Raw genomic sequence first — 21,874 nt, forward strand, 5'->3', positions numbered from 1 at the left:
ACATTTATCCATTCAACTGTTTTTCTTTTCAAAAATTTCGAATGCATGCATCTTTAAGATTTTGCCTTATATTTAAGTATAATGCAAATCATTATTCATTATTCATTATTCATTAGCACGCTTAATTAGTTGTTTTCTAAATTATAATAGTAATAAAGGACAAACTAAAGTCAACGAATTGCATGATTTTATCTCATAGCATTATATATACCAATATAAAATGGACGTCATTGTTATTAAAAGTATAAAATAAATGGATCACAATAAAAGAATAAAGATTGATCATCAATGTTATTATCAAGTTGAATTTAATTTTGGAGAAAAATTAATTTTGAGAAACTAGGAGAAGCAAAACTCTTTTAAAAGAAAAAAAAAACAAACATACAGAAATACTGCTACTTATAGGCGTGAAAATTAATCATCCGACAAATTAGAAGCAACAACAATATCATTTTGAATCTAAGTTTTGAGAAAGATAGAATGTATACAGAACAAAATTTTTCTCTACCTCTAAAATAAGACAGAAAAGTTGATTTCGTAAATTTTTAACTTAAGCTAGTGTTTGGTCATAAATTTTCAAATGTTTTTGGCAAGTCATTTTTAGGTAAAGTTTCACCATACGTTTGACCATAAAACTTAAGAGAAATATTTGTCTTTTCTAAAAAATATGATTTAACCCATAAGTTCTAAAAATTATTAAAAAATACCCATAAGTTTGTAATATCATTTATAATGAAAATGTTCCGTGAAAAGTCATGCCAACGAACATAATTAATATAAATTTGAAAAGAGAGAGGAAGAAAACAAAAAGAAAATACCATTGATTTGTCTATGAAAACTACTATTACTATTTGTAATTGGAAATGATTTCAGAGAACAAGCTCAAATAAAATTGTATAAAATATGTATATAACGATACAAATTTTGTACAACAAATTGAAATGAATTTAGTCTAAAACTATACATGATGGGTATTTTTATAAAATATAAAAAATTGGAGTAGCTTTAAGAATTTTAAAAATTTTCAAATACTAGAATTTGAGTTGAATTGTAGTTTTTTTCTAGAATTAGAATTTGAAAACTCAGGATGTTTGCTGAGTAATAACAAATTATATGATTAAACACTAATTTTCAATTTTTTCTCAAATATTTGTCCCCAAACAGATTCTAAAACAATTGAAACAAATTCGAAGATGAGTAATAAATTACAAGAAGATACAAAATCATGAATTAATTAGTTATTGAATACAAAATAAAATAGGTCGATAACGTCTTATGACTAACAAAACTCTTAATTAATTCAACAAATAAAATTCTCTTTTACGTTCCATTTAGTAATAATTTAAATAATATTTACGAGTACCATTTTCTTCCACCCAATAATTTATTGATTAAAAGTCCACGCATATGTTATAGTCGGCCAATAGACTTTTTCATTAGACCCACCATATATGATGATTACAACATTGACTATAAATTTATATTAATTGGAAGATTTGCTACTAATAAGAAATTCTTTTTTAGAGAAAAATTAATTATTTGTTGGTGAATAATAATAATAATAAACCTATTATTATAAGTTGGTCAATTTCTCACAATAATGGGCGACAGTGGCAAGGAATTTTGGAACTCTTTACGGCCGTTAATTATTGTTATAAAGATTCGGCTTAAAGCTAATTCGAATAATAATCAATTTTATCATCATTAAAACTTACTTATATAATCCTTGGAAAAAAATACTACTAATTTTTATTTGAAGAACAAAGAGAGTCTGCAGTTTTCTGTGGAAATTCTTCGAGGTGATTAATTGGGGTATTTGAAGCTATAAAGTGTACTGAGTAATTGCTAAAATATGATGAACATGAAGGGAATTTGGACGAAACAGACATTGATTAATCTTCTGTTAGGGCAATTTCTCTCCCTTTTGATTACTGCTACTGGGTTTTTATCGTCCGAACTCGCTAGAAAAGGTGAAATTCTCTCTTTATTTTGCTTAATTTTACTGTTTGATTTTGATGTAAATTCAATTGTAGTATTATCTGAAGCTCCAGTGGGTGGACTCTGTGTTGTACGAGCTAAATTTTTGCTGTGCATACTGTTGTATGTATTAGTTTATTATTGTCCTAAATAATGACTAGTGTTTTGGTACTAAATGTGAGGTATTGATTCATCATAGCATTCAACAGTTATATTTTAAAAAAAATTATGGATATATATAGATATATCGCAAGCACTCAAGTGTGTTGCCTAGTGATCAATAATGAAGTGGTTGGAGCCATGAAGTGTTAGGTTCAAATTCCAACGAGACAAAAACACTAGGTGGTTCTTCCATCTGTCCTAGTTTTGGTGGACAAAGTTACCTGATACTTGTTGTTGGTGGGGTGTCAGGTATCCCGTGAAATTAGTCGAGGTGCGCGAAAGCTGGTTCGGGAACCACAATTTGAATTGATTAAAAGGGTAAGATTGATATGTCATTGAAGATGGAGTATGTAGTAAACTATTGATTTTGGGCTCATACATGAAAATTGGAGATTCAATTTGGGAGGTAGATAATTGGAAAAATACTTCCCTTCAAAGTTTTGTTATCCAGACACTCTTTTTCCACAGAATTTGCTTAGTATCTAGTCTATGGTCAAAGTACATCATCCCTTTGGAGTGGAACCGGTACTAGCTAGCAAATTGAGTTCTTGAGATGGCTAACTTACTCTGTGAATATTGTTGTCTCTTTTAGCTAGTATTAATGGATGGTAAAATGCAAGGGGAGGGTAGCAATGATGCTCTAAAAACTGACGTTCAGTCCTTCTGTCTCTCAACATTCTGTCCTTGGCCTCTCCATTCCATCCTTCAAAAGACAATGTAATTTAATATTTAGTGTCCTTTATCCATATCTCTTTATTTGATTAGTAATTTGTTTCCTTGTTATAGGAATCAATGCACCAACGTCCCAGTCTTTTCTTAATTACGTGCTCTTGGCATTATTTTATGGAGTTCTTATGATTTACAGGCAAGAAGGGATCAAGGTTTGCTTCTGGAAGTTAGACTTTTCATCATTGTTCGGCATATGATTGTCTAATGTGCTTTCTGCAATTTAATTATTTGACAAATATCTGAAGAATGACAATACTTTTTGACAAGTATATGAAGGCAAACATTTTGTGGTGGAAGTTAGTTATCAGTGTTCTGAGGCATGTTGAATATCCTAGGCTCAGGAAAAAATATAGTATATCAAAATATGTCCAAGATCTAAGCAATTCCTGCAAGAGTTATTAGGCCTAATTTGACTCTTCTCCATACAACATTTTCTTTTGTATTGGCCCTGCATATTCTCCCACTTAGTACACGTATTTTCACTTCTCACCTAAGTAGTTATTTAAAGAGAATTATGTTTAGCACATATAGAGTAAAAGCTTTTGGGTGTAAGTTTAAGGGCTTTGACAAATCTTTAATTTGAGAACCAAAACTAGCCTGAACTTGTTTCGAAGCACATTGCTTGAACAAGTTCTGATGTGTTGCTATTTTGTGTAGAATCTGAATATCTAACTTAAACCCTTATGGTGACGGGTGGAGTAACTTAAAACTTTTATATACCTTATCAAATACTCTTAAGATCAAAGGTTGGCTCGCATACCATATGTGGCGAGTATTTGACATGAAACCTTGACACGATGGATAGAGTATCCCAGTTCCCAAGACATGTAAAAGCTCCTTTTAATGCCCTTATCCGATATTGGACATCTATATTTCAAAAGATTTCCTAAGAATTGTGTTTTTCTTCTTTGTTTTAAACAACTTTATTTGCTGATGCTTATTTAATTAAGCAAGCTGTTGCATTCAGATTGGATGCTTTGTTTACCTTCTTTTTCTCTTTTCTGTTTGACCAGGCAAAATGGTATTTTTACGTCCTCCTTGGAATAGTTGATGTGGAGGCCAATTTTCTAGGTAAATGCCTTACTCACCTTCTCTTGTGGATGGAAGCCAACTGAACTGTTCCCCCTCATCTTTCTCCATCTCTTTCACCTATCCCATCTTGTATCTTCGAGAAATGAACATGTTCTACTTGATGAATATTCACTGATCAAACCTTGATGACTTGCTTTATAGTAAACAATATACATGCAATGTTACTTCTATTTAAAAAGACAATTCCGTCCATGCCAGCTGAACTATGTGATTATTAAAGGCAATTCCGTGCATGTCAGTTGAACTATGTGATTATTATGCATTATGGGAACACATGATGTTGGACAACAGAGCACAGAAAACTAGTACCATAGTTCTTCCTCAACGTTCTAGTGTTTTGTCTTCGATTGTTTCTTGCTAGGATTGACCACAAAACCATATGAGTGTTTTATGAAGATTTTTCTTTCGCATTGCATCGTCTCTCATTTACGTAGTTTCCTCTGTACTTCTACAGACTGTAATCTCCTCATCTGGATTGAGATTATGAGGATTGGCAATGCATGTTTGCACGAAATAGGAATTCCACATTTTGTTATTAAGTAAACTCTCAGTTCATTTTCTGTTGCCTTTGCTTTGCAGTTGTGAAGGCTTACCAGTACACATCCCTAACAAGCGTGATGTTGCTGGATTGCTGGGCAATTCCGTGTGTTCTGCTTTTTACGTGGTTTTTCTTGAAGACAAAATACAGACCCAGAAAATTAGTTGGTGTTGCCATCTGTATTGCTGGTCTTGTCCTGGTGATATTTTCAGATGTACATGCCGCAGATCGATCAAGTAATACTGTTACAACCAGTAGTCATCCTACTTGTTCCCTTTGATGTTAATTATTCATGTGGCTTCACTGCATGCGCTTTTCCATTGCTTAAGTCGCTTTATATGTATGATCGTATATCATCTGCTACTTTTTGGAAAGGGGGTAATCATATGAAAAATCTGCCGGCTCTATTTAACTTAAATTCAGCATGTCTATTAGCTGAAAATAATACTTAATTTCTCACTGCTGTAGGTGGTAGCAATCCTATCAAAGGGGATATAATTGTAATTGCTGGAGCCACACTGTATGCCGTGAGTAATGTCAGTGAGGTAAGCAGATGATATCTGTGAATATTCACTAGCTTTTTTTGAACCAAAAATGATATCTATGTATAGTTAGAAAAGTTCTTTCTTCCCTGTGCGGATGCCTCAGTGAGGAGGTGTGAGAGGTTGGATATGGTAGGTAGGAGGAGATGTAAAGGTAGGCTGAAGAAGTATTGGGGAGAGGTGATTAGACATGACACATCTGTAAGCTTATCGAGAACATGACCCTTGAGGATATGGAGGTCGATGATTAGGGTAGAAGACTATAGGTGGTCGAGCATTATCTAACTTTTCCTTCTCAGGGTAGGGGAGCGTAGCCCCACTTTTGGGATTACACAACATATGTTGTTGTTGTTAGCAATTCACCTTATGATAAAGGATACAAACTGTGAAGGCAACAATAGACAGGGTTTTGTTCTCGTATATATTATATTTCTCTCAGGTAGCATTGATTCCTTGTACAGTACAGTACCCTTTTTACTATGAACTATTTCTTTCTTGGTCTTGTTTCTCAAGTTGGCTAGCCTGTTTCACATTGTTAATGCTTTAATTTCATTTGCTATGCAGGAGTTTTTTGTCAAAAGTGCTGATATGGTTGAACTCATGGCATTTCTGGGCCTTTTTGGTGCCATTGTTAGTGGTTGCCAAATGTATCCTAATTTGCTTGAAAACACTTCTCTTTAATGTTCAAAACACAATTCACTCATTTGGATGATACTTGGTTCAGTCATTATAAGAGCTTATAGGGGTTAACCTTCTTTCTTGATAAATGCATATTCTTTAACTGCTGATGATTTTCTGTATGCGATTTCTTTAACCATGCTACAGAGGCATACTTGAGCGCAATGAGTTGAGGTCCATTCACTGGTCAGCTGGAGCAGTAAGTCTCTTATGCTTTGATCTATTTCCTCACAAATGAACATGGATACAGAAAATGAAGAAAGAAATTAATGCTGCCTTTAGAAGAGCAAACTTGTGTAGCATTATTATCTTTAATTTCTGAGCAAGTTCTCTGATGTTGGATTTATGACTTAATTGAACACTTCTTTTTTCCCACAAGTATCAATGGAACCCAAACATGAAGCTGTAATTATAAAAGGTGAACTTAACAATACAAACCTGCATATTTTTTATTTCTAAGAAGAATGAGGTCCACATTTTCCTGATGTCCTATACAGTCATCTGCCCTCCCAATAATGAAAAGGAAAACACTGCTGAAAAAGGAATGAAATCTGATGTGATTGAGAAAGCAACATTGTACTTCATACACCATTATAAATTATAAAACAGTATCCAAGGTTTCAGATCCTCTCCCTCCACTTTCAAAAACATTATAACTCCTCTATTATATTCAACCACTTCTCCTAGCAAATTATACATGCTACAAAAAAGTAAGTTTTCCCATTTTAACTCTAATTCTAAAAACTGGAAAGGAAAGAAATAGAGGGCTGTTATTTTAGGGAATTGGGATAAAGGTGGTGGGCTATGGTGTAAGGGCTCAGAGTAGGGGTATTCAGGCTAAGTCACTAGATTCTGTTAACTGAAGCAATATAGAAATATGAGATATCTTGGGGTCTTTTATCTCAAGAAGCCTAACTTGCCATTCCAAAAGTAAGTCTAATAATGTGAGTTGTGAGGTTATTTAAGAGGGGAACTGGCTCGCCATTCCTTCTCATTTTGTGTTTATGTACTTTGTTTCATTGTCCTTTTGCTAGCAGTCTTTTAGTTTATCCTCACGTCAAGTTGTTTAAACATTTATTACCATGTGGAATTTCAGGCACTTCCCTTTGTTGGATTTTCATTGGCGATGTTTCTTTTCTACTCATTTGTTCCCGTTTTGCTGAAGGTATTGCCCCCTCTCTCAATCTCTCCATCAATCTTTCTATTGGTTCATATACATGTGTATGTTATATATATATAAAAACCAGTTGACAGTCAACTATGCTCCAATCTAAATATAGTGTGGTGCAATCTACACTATGTTGACCTGTTAAAGAAAATGATGTGTTGTAGATATCATCACATTCTTGGTTCTTATAATTATTCTCTGTTGATGCTCATTAGTTTTGGAGCTAGTTTTTTTTTTTTTCATTCTGAAATGCCACCTTTTGGATGCAGAGGAGTGGTGCCACAATGCTAAATCTAGCCTTGCTTACCTCTGATATGTGGGCTGTTGTAATTCGTATCTTTGTATACCATCAGAAGGTTTGCAGAACAATCGGCTTCTTTTCATTTTGAGCATTAAAATCTATTTAGACGTGGACCTAGTACTTTTGCTGTGATTCATTAGTGTTGTTCTGAAATCTGTATCATGTTCTTCAGGTTGACTGGATATATTTTGTAGCTTTTGCTGCTGTTGCTGTGGGTCTTCTTGTTTATTCTGGGTAAGTAACAATTTGGTTCCTGAATGGGGTTTATCTTTCTTTTGTATATTAGCGCTTAGATTTTTTTTGTCCATGTTTTCATAGAACTAAGAGGATAATCTAACTGTTGGTTAAGTTTTTATTTATATGATGGGAAATCGTCCATACGTCGCTGATACTAAAAAGCTGAAGAAAGTTACTTTCATTGGCACCCTAGGTACCTAAATCGGGCAATATGGAAACTCTGCTTTCTCTTCTTAATTATCTTACTACAAAAGATTTCACTGTAGATGTACCATCTCTCTGCCCCTCATATCTCCATTTATCCTTTTCCATAAATGAGACCTGCTGATATAAGACTTCAAGTAAACAGTTAATTTCTCCAGTCTGCCAATTTTTGCTCAGGTTCCAAAAAATTATTCCTTTCTGTTCTTCGCAAAGCTGGGCCATCATTGCTCTCTGCTGGTTTCATATGATGAAAGTGGCCTCGAATGCTTCACTATGTGGGATTACTCTTTTGCTTCCACAAGCTGATTATGGTGCCATCACCATCTCTAAATGTTTAACATTTTGGTAGAACTCCTTCCATGACTCCTCCATATAGCTACCCATGAGAGATTTTTTTTCATCCACCCAAAACCTGAACTTCGTACTTATCCGTGATAACTCTCCTCCAACATGCCTGTTCTGCACTTAATCCTAACTTGGATTAGGATGGTTTCTGTTGATTATCAATTTAGTCTAGTTATCACAATGTAGAATATTAAAGAGTTTGTTCTTGTTCACTGATGAGACCCTTAACAGTCGAGGTGCTGGTGCAGTACTTGAAATATTTTTCCTGTGTTCCTATTTGAGAAGGCAAATCACTATTCACTAGTATTGGAAGTTGTTGGTCAATCTCGATAATTAAACTCTCATTTGGTAAGACTAGTCAAATGCTTTTATAGAGCAAGCAGATTTTTTCTTACATATTTGACTCCGTTTCAGGCGGGATAAGGTGGATAAGAACGTAGCTGATGAAGGCATTGTAAGAAGCAAGCGATTTGACGAGGAAACTGGCCTAGATAATTCTGCACGAAAAGATGCCATTGAGAGCTCAAGAACTGAAGAAAACAGGCAAAGTTTTGATGCCGAAACAGAGCCCGGACTACAATTTCAAGGAAGATAACTTTATTTTGTAGTTTTGAGACTTTTCTTTCTTTTTTATTTCTTCCTCTATCCCCTGTAGGAAAGGTCTTATTCCATTGCTAGGGCTAGTGAATTTGCGTTAATGCGATGTAGCTGCCAAACAGTTGCTCTGTCATTTTACTTAAATAAAACTTCACATTCTTCATTTAATAGTACTATTTTATCACTACACCTCAGTGAGCTTTTGAAGTCAAAAACATTTTCTATTGCTTAATACCTCCTTCTGTGTATGAAGTCACTTTAAAAATTGATTCTACATAATGTATTACGGCTCCATTGCCTGGGGGTTACAGCTGAAACATCATAACCACTAATTAGTTGAATTGTGTAATCTTCCTAAAATACATTGAGAAACAGAATACATTCCAAGCAGATTGGTCTTTTTACATAGCTGAATCTCCAGATAAGAAGATGGTCAACAGAAATAGCAACATTACATGAGGACCTGACAAACCCACAAACTGAACACATTCCAACAAGCATATTGCTCTCTCTGTGAGATGCTTGATAGGTTTTCCATATTCAACAGAATATCCTAACATGTTGAGTAAAAGCACAAACTTTTACGTACAAGAAGTGAAAAGATGTGCACTTTTTACACATGAAGTTTGCCATACATTAAACATGCCTCTACTTCAAACTTGCTGCTGAGTAATTTCTCGTCTTGTATTAGAAGCTCTATTAAACGATATCTGCTATAAGTTTCTGAAGGGCTTCATTTGTAAGAGGAATACAAAGGCAATCTTGACCATCAGAATTTCTTTTGGTTTTGATCAACTCATGGTCTTTAAATTCTGTCAAATGTGAATTCAAAGTAACTTGACTGCTCACCAAGAACCGTTCTCGGCACGTACTGTACAGATTGTTGATTGGCATACCTGACAAGAACCATGTCCAACTTTAAGGTATTGACTAAAAGCATAGACCTAATTGCATCAACATACATGGAAATGGAGATAGAAATGGGAAACCAAAGTATGAAAGCACTTACCTTCTTCATCAGGATGGGCCAATTGATGCTCAGCAAGAACTTTAAAAACATTTTGAGCATTCGGAGTCAAACTCTGTAAGACAATTGAAGCTGTCTTCACACTTTGTGCACTGCCCCCATGGGCGAGGATGAAAGGAAAAAACATTGATTCAACCTTGTATGGAGCAAAAGTAGGAACATGGCACCAGTACCAGTCAAATTGTGTATGAACCATCTTCTTGTCCCACACTGGCATATACGACAGCCAATAGAGCAAATATAAGACCTTTTTGAATGTGACATGCAAATAATAAACAGAGTTCAAACACAGCCTAAGTTACATAATTAAGGGAAATGACTAGAATTTGACACTTCAGCATCAGATGGTATGGTTAAAGTGATATATATTTACATTCAAGCAGCAATTAGCAAAAGACACTACACCTAGAAACTCTTAAAACACGTAAAATTAGCAAACTGCACTAGTACATGCAAGACATGGAGAAAAGACTTCCACAAACACTCCCTTATCCAATTATATAAAGGCTCACACACGTGTTCAGAGAGCTCTTACAAAGAGGAGCGTTGACATGGTCAATGGAAGCAACCATACGAACATGAGAACAAGCAGCAATGCTTGCAAGACATTGTTGGCTGTCAGAATCACGTAATCCAGGACCATCAATGTTGTGAACAAGAATGCAAACAAAACACCCCTCAACTTCTAGGTCTGGGCTGTCTAGAAAAGTAAGGAGGTCAGACATGGATCTGGTGTTAAATGGTTGTTGGCTTTTACACAGACTTCCTGAGGTAGTCTTCTGTCGCAATTTTACTTGATCCCAGAGGAGCTCAGCCAGTGTAATCACCACCTGAAATTATAAATCAACAATAGCAGATCTCTTAGTATTACTCAGAAAGATTGTGCGCCAGCAACATGGGTAATGTGCTTCTCATGGAGATCTTTGGCATATGATATCATAATGAGGGAGTGGTCAGAGCTGCAGTAATTGTTGATATTATGAACAAGTATAGGAACTTAAGAAAAAGGAATTACTATTGCCATATTAAGTCCCAGTGACCATGCACCAAGAATCACATGAATTGTGTATACAGTTATTGATGTTTCAAGCATTGATAGCCTCCATCAGACCAAGAGAAAAGGAGCGTTCAGAATTATTTTCAACCACTTGTATTCTATTTCAATTGTTTTAGGATTGTGAAGTCTGGGCATAACCATCTTATTGGGCAAGCCAATATGAAATCTTCAGTCACAGCCCTCTCATTAAAGCCATTAGCACTGTTATAACATATAACAATAATCTTCAAAATATTGTCAGTGCTAACTTAAAAATCCATGCCAGTGAGCCTGTAACGCACTAAAGTAGGAAGCTTGCAACCAAACCAAACACAGCTCAATAAGCAAATGCTCCTGTATGATGAGTGCTCTTGTAGTAAGCTGTCTAGACCTGATATACATGCCTATAACATCATTTTCACAAAATTTGCACAGAGGAGTTTGAGACTTTCTACACAATATTTTTAAAACATAGGTACCAAGAAAGCACCACTTTTGAACAAGGAAGAAAACTATAGACGAATACCTGTTTAAGATTTATAGATTGGAGATACCCATTGACGACAACGACAGAGTACTCAGTTAAAGATTTTGAGGCAAAATCTTCAATCAAAGCTTTCTTTGATCCAAAGCCATACATCAAAAGTGCAAAGCTGCTCCTATCAGATTAAATTAAAAGAAAATTAGAAAGGAAAACCTTCCTGGTTTAAATTTGATAGATAATGGGAAAAAGGCAAATTAAAAAGCTTATCCAAAAAGCATGGCATAGAGTAAACCTATACATCAGGACTCTGACCTTAGCACGAAAAGCCATTTTGAATATAAACTTTTGTAGCTACTGATCAACTCATTAACTTCTTTCTCATGTTTGGGCTCAATACTAGCTGCCACCTCTCTTAATTCCTGCATGCAACAATAATTGTTATGGACTTCTTTCTCATGTTTGAGCACAACATGGACAAGAAGTATAATTTGGAGATTGTGCATAAACCCTCATCTTTGAGGGTACTGTACAATGGCCTTTTTCATTGATACTATCTTTATTGCTTTAGCTCAGTGGTCAAGTATAGACAATAGTTTATCATTTGAATGATCACAGCTCGCATTTTGAGGTAGTCCATCTCTTTTGTAAATGTACCTTCATGCACTTATTGGAAGGTATCCAATGAGAAATCAGCCCTTCTTTTCTCCTTAATTACAAAAATCACAAATTTTGTCTAACCTCTTAGCTCACTCATAAACATAAAATGGCTATTAACAAAAACCACAAATCAGCCCTTACGCTTATCTGAAATGTTTTGTGTCATGCTGACAAAGAGAAGAAAACGTCACAACTATTGTACTTCTACACACTAGAATTGATTGAAACACAGTGTATAGGATAAACGGGGCATGTTCTCAAATATTACATCAAGAAATAACAATTACTTAAATGAATCATCCAATCTATTTGGGTCTAGCAAAGGTATTCTCTTAAGGGGTACTCTTTTTCTCCTAGTTTTTTCATGAAGCGACTATGCTATATACTATAAAAGAAGAGTCTTTGTAACATAGTAATTGGCCAACATTAGATAGCTTGATGTCAAAATTTTTGGTTATACAGTCGATCACAGAACAAATAATCAAAGGCAGTCTATCAAAAAAAAAAACCATAGCACAATAGCCAATACATACGCTCAGGTCACCAATACCAAAGACAACAGCACATGAATGTAGAATTCTAACAGTTGGTGCAATCAACTCAAGCTGTATATACAGTTGAACAATAATAGGAATCAAAACACAAACCTCTTCGTCAACGAGATCGATTTCTGAAAGCTTCCGAGCAGATTTTTTCCTTGAAGAAGAGCCCAATTCTTTAGCAAGGAAATAGTTTCTCGAGAACCCAAACTCCTCTTCTTCAATCTCGTCTACGTCCATTTCAGAGAATCTGAATTATTAAGGCTCTGTTCAATTAACAAGCACAAGTTGACAGAAGTGCTAGACTCCAAAATTGTATTTGTTCTTTTTCTGAATTGCAAAGTTCTAGCAACTACTCCCACCGTCCCCTGCTCTCTCTGGTCTATTCTCCGGCGACTCTGACGGAGACTTAGGAAGAGAATTAGGGCTGCTAGGGTTTGTTTGGTCACTGAATTTAACAGGAGTTAAAAAGTGGCGGGAAAATAGTAGTTTTTAGTCCCTTAGTTATTGTTATATTGTAGTTTCATCCTTATTATTATTTGACCAAACATATTTAACCTTAAATTAGATTGAGTGTGCTAAATTAGTCCTTCAATCTAATTAATTATATATTTAAGATAAACGCCCACTTCATTGTGGTTAACCAAGTTTGAAGGTTGCAACCAGTATCTAGACCTCACGCAAAAACAGAAAATCAAACAAGCCACGCCAACAAAGGGTTAATAATATGTCCATTTAAACTTGCCACTTATAAGACAATTATTTTTGATAAACTAGAAATCCCCATATGCAAGAATCATATTATTAACCCTCCTTTTATCTTTTTATATCTCATCAAAGGGAGTTAGTTAACTGATCATTAGAATTTAAATCCATCACTAAACCATTAACAGAATTACATTAAAGAAATCAAAACTGAGAACTAACTGCATACAATTATTTAGATAATATGCTTATTCATAAGATCTGTTTCTAAACTTAAAGTGAATCCAAATCTCCAGCTCTTTCAGTAAACTTCTTACGACGGGACCTGGGAAAAAGAAGCTGACGGATCTGTTTCTCAGCAGCAATCTCTGAATGTGCCTGCACAGAAGCCATAGTAAAAAGAATCAAAATCACATTTTTGCAATATCCCCGAGCCAGTTACTTTAAGCTTCGCATAAACTTAGTCGTATAGAGAGAAATGTAACAGAAAAGAACATTTTTGGCCGATAACGTCTCCAAAGTAGTAAAAAGGTCACCATTCATTCATCTTGATGCATAGACGAGGGAGGATACACGCCTTCTCAAGTTAGTCAATCCCATGTTTCAGATTGTCTATATTTTGAGATGTTTTCACTAAAAAGGCGTTCTATATCATGTGCCATGGGCCGTGTATTCCAAGTAACATACTTCACATTAGCAAGTAGTCTCTCATCCTGTTATAGATATGCAAGTTCTACTTTGCCCACTTCCAGAACACCAAAGCAACATTTACAAACAACATCGGATCACTCACTTCATATTATTTTTTACCACTACACATCAGTGAGCGTTTAAAATCAAGTATTTTCTGTTGCTTACCCTAACTTTGAAGGGGAAACGATGAGTCCATACTTCTGTTCCAGAGAGAACTCTGACATCCATGCCAAGACTGTCAACTCCAATCAAATTTGCTCTCTGCAAAAAGAGTGGATGTTATATTAGATGTTTGCAAAGACTGATACATAAAATATGAAAAATTCCAAATGGGTTATTACGTGAGCAAAACTTTGGATTTTAGCTACGATTTCACTTTTAATTGAATTTTTCTAATGTAAAACACTATTAGATATAATGACATGATCAATCAAACATTTATTAAAATGAAGACGTTAAAGCGGGAAAACAGGATATGGAAATAACGAGAAAATGATCAAAATGGTCCTTGATGTATTGGGGTTACTTTATTTTGGTCCTCAATATATTCTATGTGATTGAAATAGTCCTTCATGTATGACAAAATGTGTTCAATTTAGTCTTTTACCCTAAACTTAACAATTTATCCCCAAAAACTGCTAAATATAACTGTGGGGCCCACATATCTTACAAAATCCACCATTTTTACCATCTTTATTAGCTCAAAGAAAGAGTTTCATGAATTCTAAAACATCATTTTCTCTAACATCTAACGACACAATTACAAAATAATTATTGTAAAAAGGTTGAAACTCTTTCTTTGAGCTAATAAAGATGGTAAAAATGGTGGATTTTGTAAGACATGTGGGCCCCACAGTTATATTTAACAGTTTTTGGGAATAAATTGTTAAGTTTAGGGTAAAAGACTAAATTGACACATTTTGTCATACATGAAGGACTATTTCAATCACCTAGAATATATTAAGGACCAAAATAAAGTAACCCCAATACATCAAGGACCATTTTGATCATTTTCTCTGGAAATAACTGCCAACATTTACATCAGAAATACTAGATTTCAACTTCTAAACGGAGTTTCGTGAATAAGAGTAAATTTGATGGTCCAAACTAGTGTTACAAAAGAACCATCATTTGAACAATAGAAACATCACTAGATCAACCTAATTATTTGGAACTTCTATGCATATCAAAGTTTAAGCATCAGCATCAATTGACGAGTACCTCAACATGAAGTCCTTTCTTTCTGCAAAGAGCTTTAAGTGCATATTTGCACCTTATTCCTTGCTGCCTAAACCACTCTAAAATTGCTGGAGCAGAGTGTACAAGACTGTCAGGCTCAGCATCATGGAAGTCATACAAATTTACTGCTAACTGCACCAAAAAAGAAGGATGAACGTTGAGCATTACATTATTGCCTATCACAGTCCTAGAATACTTCAAAGAACAATATTTTCATTTCTGGACTCGTCATATGCTTCTACCGTATTTCAGTTCTTTTCGGATAGGAAATACTAAAACTAGATAATCCATACATGCAATACTACTCAATAAGCAAGATTCAGATGTAACAAAAAAAGAGAGACTTAATACATACTTTAATCCCTCACTCGTCAAGATTTCCCCCTTCACACCTGACATACTAAGGTGACTTATTACACACTTCATCTTTCCAAAGACGAGCCGAATACCTCCTCCTTTTCTGTATGACTACTTAAAATGGATTGCGCATAACCCACACCAAATATATGTGTCATAATCTTTAAAAAGGTAAGAACACAAAAGAGAATACTTGAATCAATATATTTCATCCCACCCCACTAATCTGATTTTCGTTGGCTGGAATCCCGTTACAAGCACGAAATGAATTAAGTACATACCTGCGCACCATATACTGAAAACAGGTCGACTCTGATGATTTCCAATCTGTAGATAGAAGACAAAGTGCAGCTCTTGTCATATCTTGAACTAAAGCTCAAAATTTCTCCATCTGTTAAAAAAAAAGAGCGAATCAACAGATAAATAATCAAATAATACAATAAAAATATTTAACTCAAAAAGGAACAAGATTCTTGGAGGCCAGAGCTCTTTCACTGTCATACAATGATCTGAGATCTAGAGTAAGAGCTCATTCTAAACTATGATCAACAGTCATACAGCTAACAGCGCAGACTGATACAGTTTTTTGCAGGCGAAATAAATGAGTTGAAAAGGATAAGGCACACTTTTGTTAAAGGAATAAATATTGTAGAGGAACTCTCCCAAAGGTGGGTTTAAGTAAAAGGAATTTTAACTTAAAAGACTTAATAGGAGGAAGGGGATCAGAGAAAGTAAAGATATGATGCTTCTAGTTTCATGTCTTTGCTTGGCCTCAAGTTCAAGACTCACGTATAGCTTCTGTTATTTTCGGCCAATATCTCCTAAAGAAGCACATTGCATACTTCCGAGTTTCAGGAGACGGGGACAGCTTGCACAAAGAAATATTTGAGAAATATCTACTGATCCTTCCTTCTCAATCTCCTTTCTTTTCCTTCAAATCACTCCTGCTCTTTTTCTACTCCAATCCCTTTTTTTATGATCTCCTAAAACCTGAAACTAAACCTGAAAAAATAACAAAATCTGTAGTCTAAACAGCCCTCAAGAAGTTACTAAATTTCACAATTTGTTACCAGAACATCCCCTTTCAGCTTCATCTAAGTTAGCTTATTCTATAAGTTCATTTTAAGTGACTCCATTATAGCGTCTATACCTTAATCCCAAACATTGATTTAAAGGTATAGACATACATAATGCTTATGAGCAATCATCCCTGAGATGAAGGTATCAACAGAAGAAACTTTTTCCACTTATCAGGAAAACATTTTTTTTTTATAAACGAGAAATCCCCATGCACCACTCACAGTTTGAGCATCAGCCCTTCTACCCTTCTCCACTTAAATACCCAAGACAACAAACTATGATACCAAAACAACGTAGATAACATTTTTTTGCCTTGAATATTGAAAATTCCCTGCAACCCTCAGGGTGTGAAGTGAATTATTGATTGTTTAACTTTACCTTTCCAATCCAAGGTGGAGCCATCACTAACTTCATCGCCACTGAAGAGCCTTCGCACGTAATATTCTTCTTCCAGAAAGGCAGGCTTGAGGCGTCCCCAAATTGAAATGCCATTTGATGGATGATCCATCATCTTAGCATGTTTCATGTGAACAGCCTACGAAATACACAAAATAGGTTGTGGCTTGAGAGGAACCAAATTGGACAATGTCTATTCAGAAAAAATAATTTCAGAACAGAATACAATGAAAATGTAGCGTATTGTTTGAGCATATTCCATATAATGCACAATTCATTAAAGAAGCTCAAGTTTAAATGTATACTCCAAAAGTTGGGGAAATGTTATTTCTGAAAAGCCATACTTCACACAGCATCTCATGTATGATGGAATATCAAAAACTAGCCTGAACATAACTCAACACGAAAAGTTAGCTCATGAGGTGAGGATTACCAAAACCATACAAGCAGACCAAATCCCCATCCCACAACCAATGAGTGAAAAACTTAACCCTCCCCCGCTGCATGCCTAGGCCTATTAACTAGAGCTTGGACAACATAATATGAAAGCCCAATATCGGGTAAACCAAGAATTGAGATGGGTCCCAAAAGCTAGTTTCTGATGTAAGAATTGCCTAAGAGCATAGAGACCAAATCCCCATCCCATAATTATTGTGGACAAACTCAACAATTGGAGAGATCACCGCCCCTGACCTGCCTCCGATTACTGAAAGTGAATTTGTTTTCAATTATCCTAAGCCGGCCTATCATTCATTGGTTAGGGTTAGGGAAGAAAGCTACCTGGAAGTAATCTCTTCTTCTCAGTGAAAGCTAAAGGCACTGGTATACTAAGAGTGTGGTGCGTGCTCTCTTTATTCTGTAGATGTGCTCCTGGGAAGGGAAGCCAGAATTTTGGATGTAGATCGATCAATCTTATCCAAAGAGAGAGGTAATAATATGACATACAGGAAGGCGTACCAAAAACTTTAGTGCAGAATGCTTGAAGAGTTTTATTGTACTTTCTTTTGCATTTTACTTGATTGGCTCTTTTGCACCTCAATGTCTTTTTTTTATATATAATTGTGGTGTCCGGGCCAAGCTTTCGCGCACCTCAACTTATTCCATGGAATACCTACCACCTCCCACAAGCAACAACTACCAAGTAACTCTGGCACCATGAGGTCGCAAGTTCAAATCCTAACCGAGAACAAAAACACTAGGGGATTTCTTCCCATCTATTCTAAGCTTGGTTGACAGAGTTACCCGGTACTTGTTGTTGGTGCGAGGTAGCAGGTATCCCGTGGAATTAGTTGAGGTACACGCACGCTGGCCTGAACACCAGGTTTATCAAAAAAAAAAAAAAAATTAGACCATCCCAGCACACCAAGATTGGGGCTGAGAGTGAACCTCTACAGCTCCATGACTCAAAAGGTTATGATGTTGTTAATCATGCTCTGGTCTAATGGCCATATTTCCTCTATCAGACTTGGCTCTTGTCTCCTTAGAAATCAAGGTTACACTGTTATGAGCCTACAGAACCGACCTTGTTCAGGTTAGAGTGAGGCCCCAAGAAACCACCAATCTCTTTGCAACAAGGTAAATTACTTCTTCCTCTTGTGAAGGTTATCTTAATATTTATATCCACCACAGAGTGTTATTGAGAGCTTCACTTTGAGATACATCCTTAAAACAAGCATTGTCTGTCTCCTCCTCGTAGGTACTTCATATTCCAACTTTCACCTTAAAAAAAGAAGGGAAAAAAAAAAGGAAAATGCAATATCTTTCTACTGTGTTTCAAGCTTCCATTATACGGTCAACTAAAATAAGCAACAATAGAGATCTCATCAATTGGCTAATTACTTAGTGAATTATTTTTAAAAACATTGTCAAATTCAGTAAAGATGTGATTTGGTTGCTCATACGAAAAGTTCCTCCGGTTTTATGTGTGAATGTTTTCTTATATATTATTTTAGAAACAGCTACTGCCTCCTGTTTTAGAATTTGAGTTTATTTCTTCAATATTTTCCAAGAAAAATACATAAAACCCAAACTCATTAATACAGAAAAAGGTTGGGGGATCAAACGCTGAGACTTAACATATTCTGCTTTAGAGAATAAAAAAAGTGTTTATTGTACTTGAATAAACCAACCCAAACTAGTTTGGATTGAGATGTACTCATTAAATGAAATAAGATGTTGTAGTGATGTCATCTGGCTTTCTCTTATGTATATTGCCTTTAATTATTTCTTTTTCGTAATTGTGCAAAGAATAAGATTTGGGAAATGAAAACATAGGCATATAAGTGACAGTTACAGAATAGAGCTAGGAACGAGAAATAGTTCATTAACAAAAAATAGCTAGGAGGAGAGTTGCAAAAAGAATTGAAAACCACCTTAGTCATGCACTTAGCAAAATAAACTGGGTGCAGCGTGCTAGAACTATCTGGCATTCCCCAATCAACTTGATAGTCGTACATCTCAGAACTTTCGCCCTGCAAAAAAACAAATACAAGGACACATGTAAGCATAAGAATAAGCTAAGACTAATCGGCTGAATTATATAGTGAAATTGCAGTGGTTGTTTACTCACCTCGAAGTAATCGTCAAAGAAATTAGAATCATCAATAGAATCACCTGCTAAATTGATGTCATCAGGTGATTCTACCCTCCTCTTCTCGTATTGGGAGAAGTCCATTCCAATCAATGCATTCTGAAATAATCCAGTAAAATAGGGATAGTAGAGATTTCAGCACTGACCCAGACATATATTTCACTACAGATCTACACTCTTACGACTCAAATTCCACATAACACATTCTTCAACAGTTGTTTATCAACCTCAAGACAAGCCTAATTCAACATCTCAATGCCAAAAACGAGACACTAGCCAGCTCATATAAAGCCCAAGGAAGAACTTCCATTAATATATTGATAGGAGGAAATAAAATTAAAGGGAAGAAAAACATATTGAAGCCATTAAGTCCGACTGTGTGAGCTTCGCATTCTTATGTCGATCCCTAGTCTGGATAAAATAGAGGAGTTGCGGTAGGTTGACAACTAGCGTAAAGCTATTTGATCCAATCACATCCCTATGGAAAGAAAAAGTACAAAGAGGATAAAGTGAGAGATCATCGATATAGTTTAGTCATTTCTTACATGGACTTCCAAATGCAACAATTTTCAGGTTCAACACTATAATGATTAAAGGTGTTAAAAGTCATGATACCCCAACCCTTTTGGTGCATGTTGTATGTGTTACATGTTCTTGTGTGCATAAAACAAAATATGTGTTATAACAGTATTTGTGCATGCCCCACTGGTGGGATTACACTGTGTATGTTGTTGGATTTTAAATGATGTTTGGAACCTGTTGAACGCGATTCAGATTCGTTTCAAGTTGATCGGACTAGGTCCGAATAGAAAGTGAGAATACTCAAATATATCTGGTGCAACTGGAATGGAAATTGTGATTCACGTGAGGTGCAACTGCAATGGAAGATATAAGAGAGGAATGAGAGATACACAAGAGATGTGATTGTATGACCTGAGATCAAATGCAGTGATGCTTCAGTCAGTTGCTGAAATTTTTCTAAAGGGAAAAAAAGCACCCGTGGGTTATTTCTTATTTCATTCTTACTGCTTGGAAACATCTATAGTAGGGTTCTAGGACTCACTCCATCTCCAAAATTGCATAGAAACTCAAGTTTTGGTTCTAAGGAAGTGAGATTTGAGAATTTGGAAGAGACTTCCATCATTGGAATTCCTGATTTCTCCATTCACATCATTCTAGAAGGTGACCCGAAGGGCTATTCGAGGTTTTTGAGTTGGACTACTTCAGAGGTAACTTTTAACCTCAGAACTTATGAGTTTGAGTTCTTTTAACCATGGATTAACAAGCTGGATTAGAATCAAGAATATAGCTTAGCATTCATCAACAGGAAAATGTAGGTGATGGAAATTTACAGTTGATGGAGAATTGATCACTAATTGTTATGAGTAGCCTTAGAAATGATGAACTGACAATTAATTTAAACAACCCAAAGTATAGGTGTTGGTTGTTAGCGATCTCATCAGTTCATGTATGATCCTTAAGACAATAACTAATAGAGATATGACACACAGCCAAATAAGACGCCAAGAGATTATAACTGCACTGCATAAATAAGAACTAGGTGAATTCAGAGGACATGCTTATGAAGATACTAATCGCAATTTTTTTTTATAGGTATATGAAAATACTAATCACAATGTCTAACGAGAATACAGAAAGCTCAATCATGATCTGATATTAACCACGAAAGACAAAATATCCATAAAAGTAGAAATATGTACCACGGAATTACTTGCATCTCGATTCCGCAAGATATTCTTGTCATCATAAATTTCAAAGAATATGTCTGAACACATGAAGGCAAACCATCAACTATGAGCATAATAAGGGAAATGATCAAATTACAAAATTGTGAGACACACTACAACAGAAACAGACAAACCTCCATATTCATCAATAACGTACTGAAATTCTGCCCATGACACTTGTTCGTGAGGTTCACAATGAACCGTGCCAGGGAATATCAACAATGCATTGCTATTAGCCTGCAATTAGAAATAAAAACACCCCATCTGAGCCATCCAAAAGAAATATAATTGTACTTGTACCGTGCAAACTTTTCTCACTTGCATGTAGAATGAACAATATCTAATTTATATAGCATATATTAGCGCAAACCTCAACAGTTGTCCTTGCTATTTCAGCAGCTGTGAGTTCAGTATCACGAACTCTTCTCTGGTCCCGCATTTCTTCAAGAGGGTGATAGCCACTGTTGCCGACATAGTTAGGGGAATCAGGAACAGAGTCTGGGTAATCTGCTGCAACTGAAATTCTTGAAAGGCTACTCTCGTGTCCTACAGCAAGCCAATGCGATTGTGCAGCTCCGAAGAAAGGGTTCTCAGTCCTGAAACTATACAGGAGGAGCACATATGTAAGAACACATAGCTTCATCTGAAAAAAGCCAAACTACAGTAGAACCAGAATGCAATGGTAAAATAATTGCATGAGAAGTCCGATGAGGCCCTCAAAGACAACCTCTGCAAGTTCCCCCCCCCCCCCAA

At 35.6% G+C, this 21,874-nt stretch overlaps 3 protein-coding genes across 4 annotated transcripts in view; 1 reads left to right on the forward strand and 2 right to left on the reverse strand.

Annotated features, from left to right (window-relative positions):
* The first annotated feature begins 1,692 nt into the window (after positions 1 to 1,692).
* Positions 1,693 to 8,757, forward strand: LOC125873104 (uncharacterized). The gene is made up of 11 exons (XM_049553979.1): positions 1,693 to 1,970; positions 2,926 to 3,020; positions 3,882 to 3,939; positions 4,540 to 4,734; positions 4,967 to 5,043; positions 5,605 to 5,687; positions 5,866 to 5,917; positions 6,815 to 6,883; positions 7,156 to 7,242; positions 7,360 to 7,421; positions 8,388 to 8,757. Exons 1-11 carry the CDS (start codon positions 1,853 to 1,855, stop codon positions 8,566 to 8,568), a joined length of 1,077 nt encoding a protein of 358 aa, XP_049409936.1. The 5' UTR covers positions 1,693 to 1,852; the 3' UTR covers positions 8,569 to 8,757.
* Positions 8,758 to 8,902: 145 nt separating this feature from the next.
* On the reverse strand, positions 8,903 to 12,757 carry LOC125873103 (origin of replication complex subunit 2). The gene is made up of 6 exons (XM_049553978.1): positions 12,422 to 12,757; positions 11,430 to 11,536; positions 11,160 to 11,292; positions 10,133 to 10,427; positions 9,580 to 9,807; positions 8,903 to 9,466 (listed from the first exon to the last, which is right to left on the reverse strand). Exons 1-6 carry the CDS (start codon positions 12,551 to 12,553, stop codon positions 9,270 to 9,272), a joined length of 1,092 nt encoding a protein of 363 aa, XP_049409935.1. The 5' UTR covers positions 12,554 to 12,757; the 3' UTR covers positions 8,903 to 9,269.
* Positions 12,758 to 13,168: 411 nt separating this feature from the next.
* The window catches only part of LOC125872539 (uncharacterized protein At3g49140), a 163,737-nt gene continuing 155,031 nt past the window's right edge, over positions 13,169 to 21,874 (reverse strand). For both annotated transcript variants that reach the window (XM_049553271.1, XM_049553272.1), the window contains 10 exons: positions 21,492 to 21,723; positions 21,256 to 21,358; positions 21,095 to 21,159; positions 19,353 to 19,472; positions 19,156 to 19,254; positions 16,766 to 16,922; positions 15,589 to 15,698; positions 14,933 to 15,082; positions 13,877 to 13,972; positions 13,169 to 13,396 (listed from right to left, as the gene is read on the reverse strand). In XM_049553271.1, coding sequence (XP_049409228.1) covers positions 13,292 to 13,396; positions 13,877 to 13,972; positions 14,933 to 15,082; positions 15,589 to 15,698; positions 16,766 to 16,922; positions 19,156 to 19,254; positions 19,353 to 19,472; positions 21,095 to 21,159; positions 21,256 to 21,358; positions 21,492 to 21,723 — 1,237 coding nt within the window. In that variant the 3' untranslated portion in view covers positions 13,169 to 13,291. The remainder of the gene's footprint in view (positions 13,397 to 13,876; positions 13,973 to 14,932; positions 15,083 to 15,588; positions 15,699 to 16,765; positions 16,923 to 19,155; positions 19,255 to 19,352; positions 19,473 to 21,094; positions 21,160 to 21,255; positions 21,359 to 21,491; positions 21,724 to 21,874) is intronic.

This window comes from Solanum stenotomum, chromosome 8 (genome assembly GCF_019186545.1).
Source record: "Solanum stenotomum isolate F172 chromosome 8, ASM1918654v1, whole genome shotgun sequence".
Classification (NCBI taxonomy): domain Eukaryota; kingdom Viridiplantae; phylum Streptophyta; class Magnoliopsida; order Solanales; family Solanaceae; genus Solanum; species Solanum stenotomum.

What these genes read in the sequence shown, in the direction of transcription:
- LOC125873103 (XM_049553978.1), bottom strand. Translation starts at nt 12,553, where the DNA reads ATGGACGTAGACGAGATTGAAGAAGAGGAGTTTGGGTTCTCGAGAAAC. An exon ending in AAATGGCTTTTCGTGCTAAG is followed by an intron (nt 11,293 to 11,429) that starts GTCAGAGTCCTG and finishes TTAATCTGATAG; the next exon opens with GAGCAGCTTTGCACTTTTGA. An exon ending in CCATGTCAACGCTCCTCTTT is followed by an intron (nt 9,808 to 10,132) that starts GTAAGAGCTCTC and finishes CGTATATGCCAG; the next exon opens with TGTGGGACAAGAAGATGGTT.
- LOC125873104 (XM_049553979.1), top strand. Translation starts at nt 1,853, where the DNA reads ATGATGAACATGAAGGGAATTTGGACGAAACAGACATTGATTAATCTT. An exon ending in TTCACTGGTCAGCTGGAGCA is followed by an intron (nt 5,918 to 6,814) that starts GTAAGTCTCTTA and finishes GTGGAATTTCAG; the next exon opens with GCACTTCCCTTTGTTGGATT. An exon ending in GGTCTTCTTGTTTATTCTGG is followed by an intron (nt 7,422 to 8,387) that starts GTAAGTAACAAT and finishes ACTCCGTTTCAG; the next exon opens with GCGGGATAAGGTGGATAAGA.